This window comes from Delphinus delphis, chromosome 7 (genome assembly GCF_949987515.2).
Source record: "Delphinus delphis chromosome 7, mDelDel1.2, whole genome shotgun sequence".
NCBI classification, from domain to species: domain Eukaryota; kingdom Metazoa; phylum Chordata; class Mammalia; order Artiodactyla; family Delphinidae; genus Delphinus; species Delphinus delphis.
The window spans coordinates 78,924,803-78,936,902 of record NC_082689.1 but is presented as its reverse complement, the minus strand read 5'-3'; the positions used below and the strand labels follow the sequence as shown (position 1 = coordinate 78,936,902).

The following is a 12,100-nucleotide window of genomic DNA, read 5'->3' as shown; positions in this document are numbered from 1 at the left end:
TAAGATACTGTACAGATATTTTAATTGTGCATTGCTTGTAATACAATAATTTTTTTCGGAAAGTCTGGGATCCACCCAGTTAAACCATGAAATAGAACTATTTATTATATGGTCGATGGCACATCTGTTAAGGCCTAAGGCTATGAAGATTTTAAAACAATGAGGTAGATCTATAAGTAATTCCCCAATTTATATTTTATATTCAGATTCCTACACTTAAATGCCCGCTTGAATGTCTGATAAGCATGTGAAGCCTAATAGGACCTTCCTCCCATTCTTCCCTCTCAGTAAATAGCACTACCACCCACTGAGGAACTTAAACTCAGAACTCACTTGTCTTCCTTAATTCCTCTTTTCCTTAGCTCATTAGTACATTCCATAAACTGCACACTATCTCCAACTTTATCTCTACCACCCAGATCAACTGCGTCCTCCGTCCTCCGTCTTGCCTTCGGCCTTGTTCAATTCATTCTGGATACCACACCCAGGATGATATTTTTTAAATGTAAATCAGGTTTGATCCCTGTCTGAACACTTCATTGTTTTCCCATTGCACTTTGAATAAAATTTACTTCCCCACCAAGGGGACTTGCCCGCACCACCCCCCCACCCCCCCACCCCCCACCCCCGTTTCTATGTCATGACCTGGATGGCACCTCCCTAATATTCACTTAACTGGCTCATTGCTGTCATTGGAGCCTTAGCTCAAATGAGCCCTCTTCAGGGAGACTGTTTCTGATCACCCAGTCTAAATTTGTCCCCCCAGTTATTATTCTATCACCCTGTTATTCCATCTTAATAGCACTCACACCTTTCTAAAAATATGAAGATACATTTGTTTATTTTTTCTTACCTGTCACCCCCCTCCCAACACAATAGACAGTAGTGTTGCAGGAAGGCGGACCCCTTCCAGGGCCCGAGAGTGGGCTCTTGTCTAACTCTCAAAAATGAATTGTCTGAGGAGACACACGTGCTGACAAAGCAAGAGACTTAATTGGGAAGAGGCGCTCGGGCGGAAAGCAGCAGGGTAAGGGAAACGAGGAAAACTGCTCTGCCACGTGGCTCGCAGTCTCGGGTTTTATGGCGACAGGGTTAGTTTCTGGGTTGTCTCTGGCCAATCACTCTGACTCAGGGTCCTTCCCGGTGGCAGGTGCATGGCTCAGCAAAGATGGATTCCAGCGGGAAGGGTTCTGGGAGGTTTGTAGGACATATGGACTGGTATCTTCTCTCTCCTTTTGACCTTTCCCGAATTCTTCTGGTTGGTGGTAGCTTGTTAGTTCCATGTTCCTTACCAGGACCTCCTGTGGTAAGATAACTCATGCAAGCGGTTACAGTAGGGCCTGGCCAGGGCGGGTGGTTTGGTCAGTGGTTCCCCTAACAGTAGTGCTGCTCACCAACATTCCTTGTTGTCAATTCAATCCCAAGTGGAGGGATCGCCCTTCTCCCTTTGATGTTAGGCATGGCCATATGATTCATTCAGCCAATGAAATGGGAGGAGAACTGACATGTCTCATATTTGGATGGAAGCATTTCATTGCCGGTGCAAGAGTCTGCAACACTCTCTTTGCCTTGGTGCACATAGAAGCATGTATTGAAGGCAACATGCATCAGTGAGCCAACACATAGAACACAGCTGCAAGAGGGAGTTGCCTGGACCCATAACAAAATTTACGTGAATGAGAAATAACTTTGATGTTTAAAACCACTGAACTTTTTTTCAGCAATATCACCTGCCTACTCTGACTAATATATCCAAGCCATTAGAAAAAAAGAACACCATGAAAATATTTGCAAATCACACATCTGATAAGGGATTTGTATTCAGAATACAAAAAGAACTCTTACAACTCAAAAATAAGATAACCCACTTAAAAATGGACAAAAATTGAATAGATATTTTATCAAAGCAGATACATGAATTCATAATATGCGCATGAAAATATGCTCAACATCACTAGTCGTTAAAGAAATGCAAATTAAAACAATGAAATACCACTCCATACTGACTAAAATGGTTGTAATCAAAAAGACAGATAACAGCAAATGTCAAGAATGTGGAGAAATGAGAACCCACATGCATCGCTGGTGGGAAAGCAAAATGTTACAGCCACCTTTGAAAACAGTTGAGCAGTTTATCAAAAGTTAAGCATAAATTTACCATATGACCAAGAAAATTCACTCCTAGATAACTACCCAAGAGAAATGAAAACATGCTTGCAAACAAAGACTTATAAGCAAATGTCCATAACATTATAGTAATAGCCAAGAAATAGAAATAACCCAAATGGCCATCAATTGCTTAAAGGATGAATAAAATACATTTTATATATATATACTATGTACATAATATATATATTATATGTATATTATATATATACACATACACACATTTATACACAATGTAATATTACTTGGCAATAAAAAGGAATGAAATACTGATACATGCTATAACAAGGATGAAGCTCAAAAAAATCATACTAAGTACAAAAAAACTAGACACAAAAGGCCATATAGTGGCCACATTTAACCAGAAAAGACAAATATGTGAAGAGACAAAGTAGAAAAGTGATGCCTTGGGCTGGAGGTGGAAACAAAGATAAACTGTGAATGGACATGAGCACCATAATCCAAACTGGGATCCTCTCCAGGGAACGAGAGACCTCAGATTAGAGTGGACAATGCAGGTCTACTCATCTGTGAGATCAAATCTGACCCAGGGTGACCCTTAACCTTGTATGTGCCAACTATTCCAACTTGTATGTGCTGACAGCATTCAGGACATGCTACCCCAAAATATGGCTCTTTGGCATACTGAATATGTCAAACTAAAGGAAATGGCATGTACTGGAAGGACTTTCTGACCTTCCTCCCGAAGCAGGTCATAAAACCCTCATGTGAGAGGTGCCCTCCCTATACCCACAGGAAAGGAACATCCTTATCTCCAAAGACAGAGGGACACAGAGAGGAATCTGAGTGACTAGGCCTTACTAAGCTTCCCTCAGTTTACTACACTTAGCTGTTATTCTAGGTCCTATCATTTTCCACTTTCTATCACATTACTCTTCATCAACCCTAGCATGGAAACACTCGGGTTTAACCATTTCTTCCCATCTTAATTTCCTTGTGAAGCTTCCTATGTCACAAAAAATTTATATTAAATAAATGTGTACGCTTTTCTCCCATTAATCTGTCTTTGTCAGTTTAATTTCCAGATCCAAACAGGGACCCTAAAAGGCTTGAAGAAAACTCCCTCCCCCCCAGTGCCAAACTGTCTCTGAGGAAGCATGAGTCCAAAATAATTCTAGCAACCTATTACTAAAACTACATCCAAAAGAAAAAATTTTAATCTCTCACAGCCCCAATTAGAAGGCCTCCTATCTCACTATACTTTTTTTTCTGTCTCACAGCTTAAGTAAAATCAAATTGGTCAACATTTTCCTGAATATTTTTAATTTGTGATACCGAAAAAACAAAAACAAAACCTGTTACTAGATGTTTCACCTGTATCTTGATAATTACTGATTTTCATAAGATGTGGCATTCATTGGGAAGATTTCTAAAAATAGGATAAAAAGAAAGTTATTTTTAAAAGTGTAGCAGTCAATGCTGAAAGGGAGCAGTGAAATAGTCCTTTCTTGCACTATTTATAAAAGTACAGACTGATGCCTACCTTTCTGGAAAGCAATTGTAGCCATATGTATCAAGATCCTTAAAAGAATTTATATCCTTCAACCTCTCACACTAGTAAGTATCACCTTGAAATAAGGTCAGAACTGCAGAAAAAAGATCTGTATAACAAGATACATAAAGGTTTATGTACACCTTAGCACTTATAAGTATGAAAAAATTGGAAACAATCTTAATGTCCAACAATAGGGAAAAAATAACATTTCACAAGGTGAAATGTAACATGATTAAAAAATAAAAAGACTGGAAAGGAGGACATAAAAATGTTTACCATTATCTGTGGGGGTGAATTTTTGGTGATTTTTATTATCTTCAATATACGCTGTGTATTTTTCAAGAATAAGCATCTTTTTCTTTGCAAATACCAACAGGATATCATTAATGCTATTCACTATACAGTTTTGGCTTTCTGCCTTCCCAGCATATGCTAGGATTGAACATCCAAGTTCTTTTACAGTTGGGTGGAGCTGTATATTTAGTTCTGGTTGAGTTGTGAATGGAAGGAACATTTTTGGACCAAAAATTTCATTGCCAGTTCAAGACCCTTCAAAACTATTTTCCTCTGGCATCGCATCTAGCAATGAAATTGGTGGCTGCTGTTACCCTGGTTCACTGAGTGCTACCATGAGCATTCCTTTCATTGACCCAACATGGACATGTAGAATGAGCAATGAGTAAACTTTTGTTGTTTTAGGTCTCTGAAATTTAGAGATAATTTGTCACATCAGCATCACATAGTCTATCCCAAATGATACAGAAATTGGTATTCTGAAGTGGAGTATTGATGTAGTGAAAAGAAAAGGAAAGGAAAGGGAAGGGAAGGGAGAAGAGAAGAGAAGAAAAGAAAAGGAAAGAAAAAGAAAAGAAAAGAAAATCCACAACACAATCTAAAATACAGGGTTTGGCTCAGAGACCAAATGGCAGGTGATTAGAAAATAGTTATCAGAGATTAGGATGCTGATCCATATTATGTAGTGGAAAAACATTTGGTAAAACTGTCACACATGATAGCTTGGAAGGCAAATAATATACCTAATTAGCTTGTAGGTTTTTAAAAAAAAGTGTGAAAGCCAAAATTAGTAGCATATGTCTTGGTGCATTTAACAAAGAAACTAGAACAAGAAATTCTATGACATAAATCACAGCAAGATCCTTTTTGACCCACCTACTAGAGAAATGGAAATATAAACAAAAATAAACAAATGGGACCTAATGAAAGTTAAAAGCTTTTGCATAGCAAAGGAAACTATAAACAAGATGAAAAGACAATCCTCAGAATGGGAGAAAATATTTTCAAACGAAGCAACTGACAAAGGATTAATCTCCAAAATATACGAGCAGCTCATGCAGCCCAATATCAAAAGAACAAACAACAGAATCCAAAAATGGGCAGAAGACCTAAATAGACATTTCTTTAAAGAAGATATACAGATTTCCAACAAACACATGAAAGTCTGCTCAATATCACTAATCATTAGAGAAATGCAAATCAAAACTACAATGAGGTATCACCACACACCAGTCAGAATGGCCATCATCAAAAAATCTACAAACAGTAAATGCTGGAGAGGGTGTGGAGAAAATGGAACCCTCTTGCACTGTTGGTGGGAATGTAAGTTGATACAGCCACTATGCGGAACAGTATGGAGGTTGCTTAAAAAACTAAAAATAGAACTACCATATGACTCAGCAATCCCACTACTAGGTGTATACCCTGAGAAAACGGTAATTCTAAACGAGTCATGTACCACAATGTTCATTGCAGCACTATTTACAATAGCCAGGACATGGCAGCAACGTAAGTGTCCATCAACAGATGAATGGATAAAGAAGATGTGGCACATATATACAATGGAATATTACTCAGACATAAAAAGAAATGAAATTGAGTTATTTGTAGTGAGGTGGATGGGCTTATAGACTCTCATATAGAGTGAAGTAAGTCAGAAAGAAAAAAGCAATACCGTATGCTAACATATATATATGGAATCTAAAAATAAAAAATGGTTATGCAGAACCTAGGGGCAGGACAGGAATAAAGACGCAGACGTAGAGAATGGACTTGAGGACATGGGGACGGGGAAGAAGGGTAAGTTGGGATGAAGTGAGAGAGCAACATTGATATATAAACACTACCAAATGTAAAATAGCTAGCTAGTGGGAAGCAGCTCCATAGCACAGGGAGATCAGCTCGGTGCTTTGTGGCCACCTAGAGGGGTGGGATAGGGAGGGTGGGAGGGAGACGCAAGATTGAGGGGATATGGTGACATATGTATACACATAGCTGATTCACTGATTCACTTTGTTATACAGCAGAAACTAACACACCATTGTAAAGCAACTGTACTCCAATAAAGATGGTAAAAAAAAAAACATATTTATGACCAGTAGGACAGGACATACTACACTTATTATTCCTTATTATTCTGTCTCAACTATATCTAGTTCTCATTTTTACAAGACGGAATTTCCTAGCCCCCTTATATTTTCTTTCTTTTCTTTTTTCTTTTGTTTTGACACACCGTATGGCATGTGGAATCTTAGTTCCCCGACCAGAGACCCGACCCATGCCCCCTGCTGTGGAAGCAGGAGTCCTAACCACTGGACAGTCAGGGAATTTCCTAGCCCCGTTATGTTTCAGTGAGGCCATATGACTATTTCTGGCCAATGAGATGTGAGAGGAAATGGCACAGGTCACTTCTGGGTCACAGCATTTAATTGCTGGTGCAAGACTCTCCAGATTTCACTTTTCCCCACCTGCATGATTCTGGAAGCATGTCTCAAGATGGGGCCTGAAGTGATTAAGACAGAGTCCCTTACCAACTTGTGTTGGACGTTCAGCATGAGCGAGAAGTAAACTTTTATTTTACTAGGTCTCCAAGATTTGGGAGGTTGTGCTATCACAGCATAGCCCAGCCTCTCCTGACTGATAAATCTACAAACAGCAAAAGGGACTTGTAATTCCACATTATCTGTCTTTCCTGACTTACATAATGACAAAGTCTTTTCACACATTAATAAGTGGAGATAGCTCATCCTGGACACATAGTTGAAGGCTTCCCACCATAACATGCAATATGTTAAATAGTCAATACAGTATCTTTTGGTATATTTTAAAGAAAAGTTTCCTCCTGTAAAATCTGTAAAACTCTGGAAATAAGCAGGAGAGCCAGTGCTTGATTTCTGAGTTTTAGTCAGATCACACAGAGGTGGAATGGTGAAAGGAACCCAAAGAAAAAGCATAATTTTCTAGGATAAGTAACATTTATCAAAACCATTGTGAAAATTTAAGATCAGATGAAATTATCTATTTTACTGTCTGAGGAAGGCCCCCAAAAGAAACAAAAGGGACTGTTTCCAACTTTGTCCTAAATATTAGGAAAAAATTATTTCTAATTGGAAGTCTACCATAGACTAAATATAACACCCTCTGTGCTAGTGAGATTGTACCAATCAAAATTAAATGAGGTTCTTTAAAATTTTCTTAATATATTTTTTAAATTATTATTTTTGGCTGCATTGGGTCTTTGTTGCTGCACGTGGGCTTTCTCTAGTTGAGCGGGAGCTACTCTTCGTTGCAGTGCACAGGCTTCTCATTGAGGTGGCTTGTCTTTGTTGAGGAGCATAGGCTCTAGGCGTGTGGCAGGCTTAAGTAGATGTGGCTCGTAGGCTGAAGAGCGCAGGCTCAGTACTTGTGGAGCACGGGCCCAGCTGCTCCGCGGCATGTGGGATCCTCCCGGCCCAGGGCTCAAACCCGTGTCCCCTGCATCAGCAGGCAGATTCCCAACCACTGCGCCACCAGGGAAGCCCCATAGGCAACACTTCTTATTCCAAAGAGAAATGTGAGAGAAATGAGTATTTCTGATGGTAGTATAACAACTTGAAAACCTAAAAATGAAATATCAGAAGCAAAACCAAGCCTTTTTTCTTTTTAGTTTTTCCCTTTATTTTAGATGGCAGGCAGCATTGGATAGGTCTAGGTTTAGAATCTTTTCTAAAAGCATTTCATTTCTGCCAGCATTTTAATATGAATTTAATTCTGCTGTTGGCTCAGACCATGACAGAATGAGCCAACATGGCAGGCGGACAACTGGATCACTTATGGTTCATTTCAATGGACATGGCACCCAGCCACAAAATTTATGAACAAAACAGTTTTAATATAGTTATTGCATTTGTAAACATTCAGCACAGGTGGAAACAAAGAATTCAAAAACAGAAATATATTTTGTATCTAAGAATAAACAAACACGAAAGAATTATTCATTTTTTTTAAGGAAAAGGATATTCATTTTTGTCAAGCATTAACAGTGATTTGGGTTCAAAAGTTCTAATTTTCATAGGATTCCATGACTCTATTCTTCAAAGTATGCTATGTAAGGTTGCCCAAGGGAACACTTGACTACCTCGACTTCTCCACCTCCATTTTTCTCCCGTTGAAAGTGAATATTAATAAAATCCTCTACAGTTTCTTCATCTATGATCTGAAGGTCTTCCAGTCCAGTCAGAAGCACCGTCTTCTTAGATACTCCTGAAAATACCTAAGAAGCAAAATAAAAAGATAAATAGAAAATTTTCTAAGCGCTTTGAATTATAAAACTTTACATTTATAAGCTCTGCTTAATAGTTTGGATGTTATCTTGAGAGAGACAACGGGCCTCAGGAAGATTTTCAAGCAAGAGAATATCAGAGTTGGATCTGAGTTTCAGAAAGATAACTCTGGTGCCATTGTGACAAATAGAGGAAAGGAGGGCAACTCTATGGACAGAGAGACCAGTTAGAGAGGTAGTGAGAGGTGGAAGTGACAAGATCAAGTCACGAAATGAATGCTGGAGGGGAAGCGAAACCAAGAGTTAGGCATGAGTTCTAGCTTTCAGGATGGCAGGCTAGGTTAATTAATAAGATTCTAACGGAAACAGAATCACAACTTTTTATTTTCTGTGGGATGGGGCCGGGCAATAAGTTTCCAAAATGAAAGAAGAGAGATGACTTTACCTGAAACTTTTTCAGGTATGTTTCTGTGTACGGAGAAACAGTAACTCTCTGGCAGTTTTCATTTATATAAAGAGGATAGTCTTTTATTTTCAAAATCTTGTCAGCAACTAGAAGTAAATTTTTAAAAATTATTTTCTCCTTTATATCAAACATTTTTTAACCAAAGTTAAAACCTCCTTCAAACAGAATGTCAGAGTAAACAGTGGCTTGAGGGATTAATTTTTAAGAAATTCTACAGTCCACTTTAAAGAATTCACAGTACATAATTTTAAAAAACATAAGACCAAATGATAATGAGATTTAAATAGCTCCATCTGTCTTAAACTATCAGTCAATCAATGCACAGTGAGCTGCGATGTCCTCAGATAGACCTACCTTGAGCTACATAAAATGTAATAACCATTTGCAAACAATAACCCAGCCATCCTAACAAAACCCAGTGTTTCCCAATCTCTCAAGAAGTACACATGCAAATTATGATTAGAATACTCTTTCTCTCTCTCTTTCTGTGCATATATATATATATATACACATACATACATATAGCAAATTACTATATTACTATTATATATATAAAATTACTTAATTGTCCTGTAACTAATACATGACATTCAATAAACCTGTATAATGATGTTAATCAAAGGTGCAGGGGTGCTGAATGTCATCTAAAAAAAGTGAAGGCAAATAACAAAAATTCATCAACTTTCTCCAACACAAGAAATAACCAGATTTATTTTTAGCAGCTTTTTTTCCTAGAGGGAAAAAAGGTAATGTGTCAAGATTGCATAGAGTTTAACAGAAACAGTTCGTAAGAATATCCAATCACTTTTTTTCTCCTCTCACCAGTCCACCTTGAATTAGCAATATAGTACAGTGGTTAAGAGTGTAGATCCTTGCTGGCAAGGATGTGGAGAAACTGGAACCCTAGTACATTGCTGGTAGGAATGTAAAGGTGTAGCCACTGTGGAAAACAGTATGGCGGTTCCTCAAGCATTAAACATAGAATTTCCATATTATCCAGCAATTCCAGAAGGATCTGGAAAGACATTCACCTAACCATAACTAGCTACATAGCAGGAGAAAGGGAAGTTTGGAAATTTAAGGAAATGTCTCCATTTTTATTAAATTAATGTTGTTCTCTATTATTTCAATTTTCTTTAAAAAGCATGTATTACTTTATTATGAAAAACTTAAATCAGTCAACGGTTTTTAATTGTATATTTGGATTTCGATCATATGCGCAAACCGTGGAGAAGTCCTAAGAACTAGATTAACTAGAGGAAGAGATTTTTACATTGAGAATCATTTGAACATATTAACAAAAGAACTTGGAGAATCTTCTATTTTTCATTATAAGAATATAAACCTCCCTAAGATGATTTGATAAAAGTCCATTTCTACCTAAAAAAGGAACAGCTGTTCTCTCTATTACCCCCTTTTCTTCCTGGAATCGATTACCTCCACCTGAGATCCTTGTCAATCGTAATAAGTGAGATGAAGAGACAGTTTTATATATTTTTTTTTCAGAATGTTTCTCTGCCACACACCCACTGTGCGATCTTGGGTAAGCTGCTTACCTTGAGTACGCCTTAGTTTCCTCATCGATAAAACGAGTGTAACACCTACATCCAGAGCTGTGCTATGGATCTGAGCAGATATATGTATAAAACACCAAAGACCCCATGCCTGGCACGTGATAGAAATGCACTAAGATGTAGGTACTTGTTATCTGTAATCCTATCATTCTCAGTAGCACCCAGGGAAATCATTTTCAGGACTCTACCATTTCATAAGGTTAAAAAAAAATCCCCTGTTATTATGCTGTCTAATAAATTCCAAATAAAAGCAGTAGAAAGGGATACTTTCAGACCTGGCAGAACGTAATTTAAATGCTAGAGTACTGTCTAACTCTCAGTGCGGGAATACCTCCACTTTCCACAAACGTGACGACGGCGCTCCGGGACTGCTTGTCGTACTCCACGCAGTCCACTTCTCCGCCTCCGTTGCGGGATTTACAAAAACTCAGTTCTAGCTTGTCTCTCATCTGACTTTCAGGCAGTTCATCAGGAATGTCAGTAACATGGATCTTCATTTTAGACACTTCTACGTGAACCTGGGAAATCGGTTCACGTTCAGAAATATGGATGAGAAAAGTGTCCGTGTTTAACAAATTCTGAAACGCTTTAATCACGATGTTACCTGGAATCTGACTCCTAAGTTTAATGGAACCGGGCTGGCCATAACCTTCACATTTACATCCGGTATCTGCACGTGATGGTGCCCCACTCTGATCACATTTTGGGCAACTGAAAAATAATTTGGGAAGTATTAATTTCCAATATTTCAATACATTTTTATATGTTTGGTTTAACAACAAATAATCCTGAGTATTTTAAATTTTCTTTAATTTTAAGGGATCTAATTTTTACATTTTTCTTAGGATTTCTAAGTGATGATGGTCTTGCCACCATAGTAGGATATATTAATGTCAAAATATATCAGCAAAAAATTACAATGTAGAAATTCTCGACAAGTTCTAGATTCATCCCTTAAGAGATAAGCCCGATGATTCCTCAGAAATTCATATATTACTTCAGTACAGCCACACCCTTCCTTTCCACTGTAGACAGAATTATCAGAGAACTCCCTTAGTACATTAAAGCTCAGCCAGAAATTTCTTCCATGTTGAGTAAGCTAGGAAAACTTTTTAGGTCAGTGCCATTCTGACAATTAATCTTATTTATCATTTGTCACTGTTCCTTAATATGTTACAAGCAACAAAGAAATAAATATTTGTTCTTGTCTCTGTATTTCCCCAGGATTACATATTAAAGACCACAAAGACTTAAATACCAAAGAGTGAGTCTTTTTTTTTTTTTGGTCATATTTAATGAAGAATTCTACTCTCCTTAAAATGCTCTTGAGATCATTCATTAAAAAGTCGATAGTCTTCATATACTGATCACAAAACTATCTAGTCTAATTTAGCCATGCAAATGGGAAAGGCTTAGTAATATAATTATGCCAAACATCATTAGAAATCCAATAGCAACTATAGGACAGTTTAAAATGAATGTGCGGGGAATTCCCTAGTGGTCCAGTGGTTAGAACTCGGTGCTCTCACTGCTGAGGGGCTGGGTTTCAATCCCTGGTCGGAGAACTAAGACGCGGTCAAAAATAAATAAATAAATAAGAATAATAAAAAACCAAAATAAAATGCATGTGGGTATGTGTTTATTTTTAATTGTGTTACATAAGAGTTTATAACCCTTCAGTTGTTGCTATTTGGAGCTGCTTACTCTAATAGGTCATAAAGACTAGACACAAATTAGTCTCGGTCTTATAAACCTCACATGTGTTTATAACAACCAGACAGCACACCACAGCTGGAGGAAGAGAGAAACAAGGCTAGAAAACA

General features: G+C 37.7%; 1 protein-coding gene across 3 annotated transcripts in view; it reads right to left on the bottom strand.

The window, feature by feature from the left end:
- Positions 1 to 7,826: 7,826 nt before the first annotated feature.
- NMI (N-myc and STAT interactor) overlaps positions 7,827 to 12,100 on the bottom strand; it is a 52,411-nt gene continuing 48,137 nt past the window's right edge. For all 3 annotated transcript variants that reach the window (XM_060016822.1, XM_060016823.1, XM_060016824.1), the window contains 4 exons: positions 10,882 to 10,988; positions 10,609 to 10,795; positions 8,683 to 8,789; positions 7,827 to 8,228 (listed from right to left, as the gene is read on the bottom strand). In XM_060016822.1, coding sequence (XP_059872805.1) covers positions 8,043 to 8,228; positions 8,683 to 8,789; positions 10,609 to 10,795; positions 10,882 to 10,988 — 587 coding nt within the window. In that variant the 3' untranslated portion in view covers positions 7,827 to 8,042. The remainder of the gene's footprint in view (positions 8,229 to 8,682; positions 8,790 to 10,608; positions 10,796 to 10,881; positions 10,989 to 12,100) is intronic.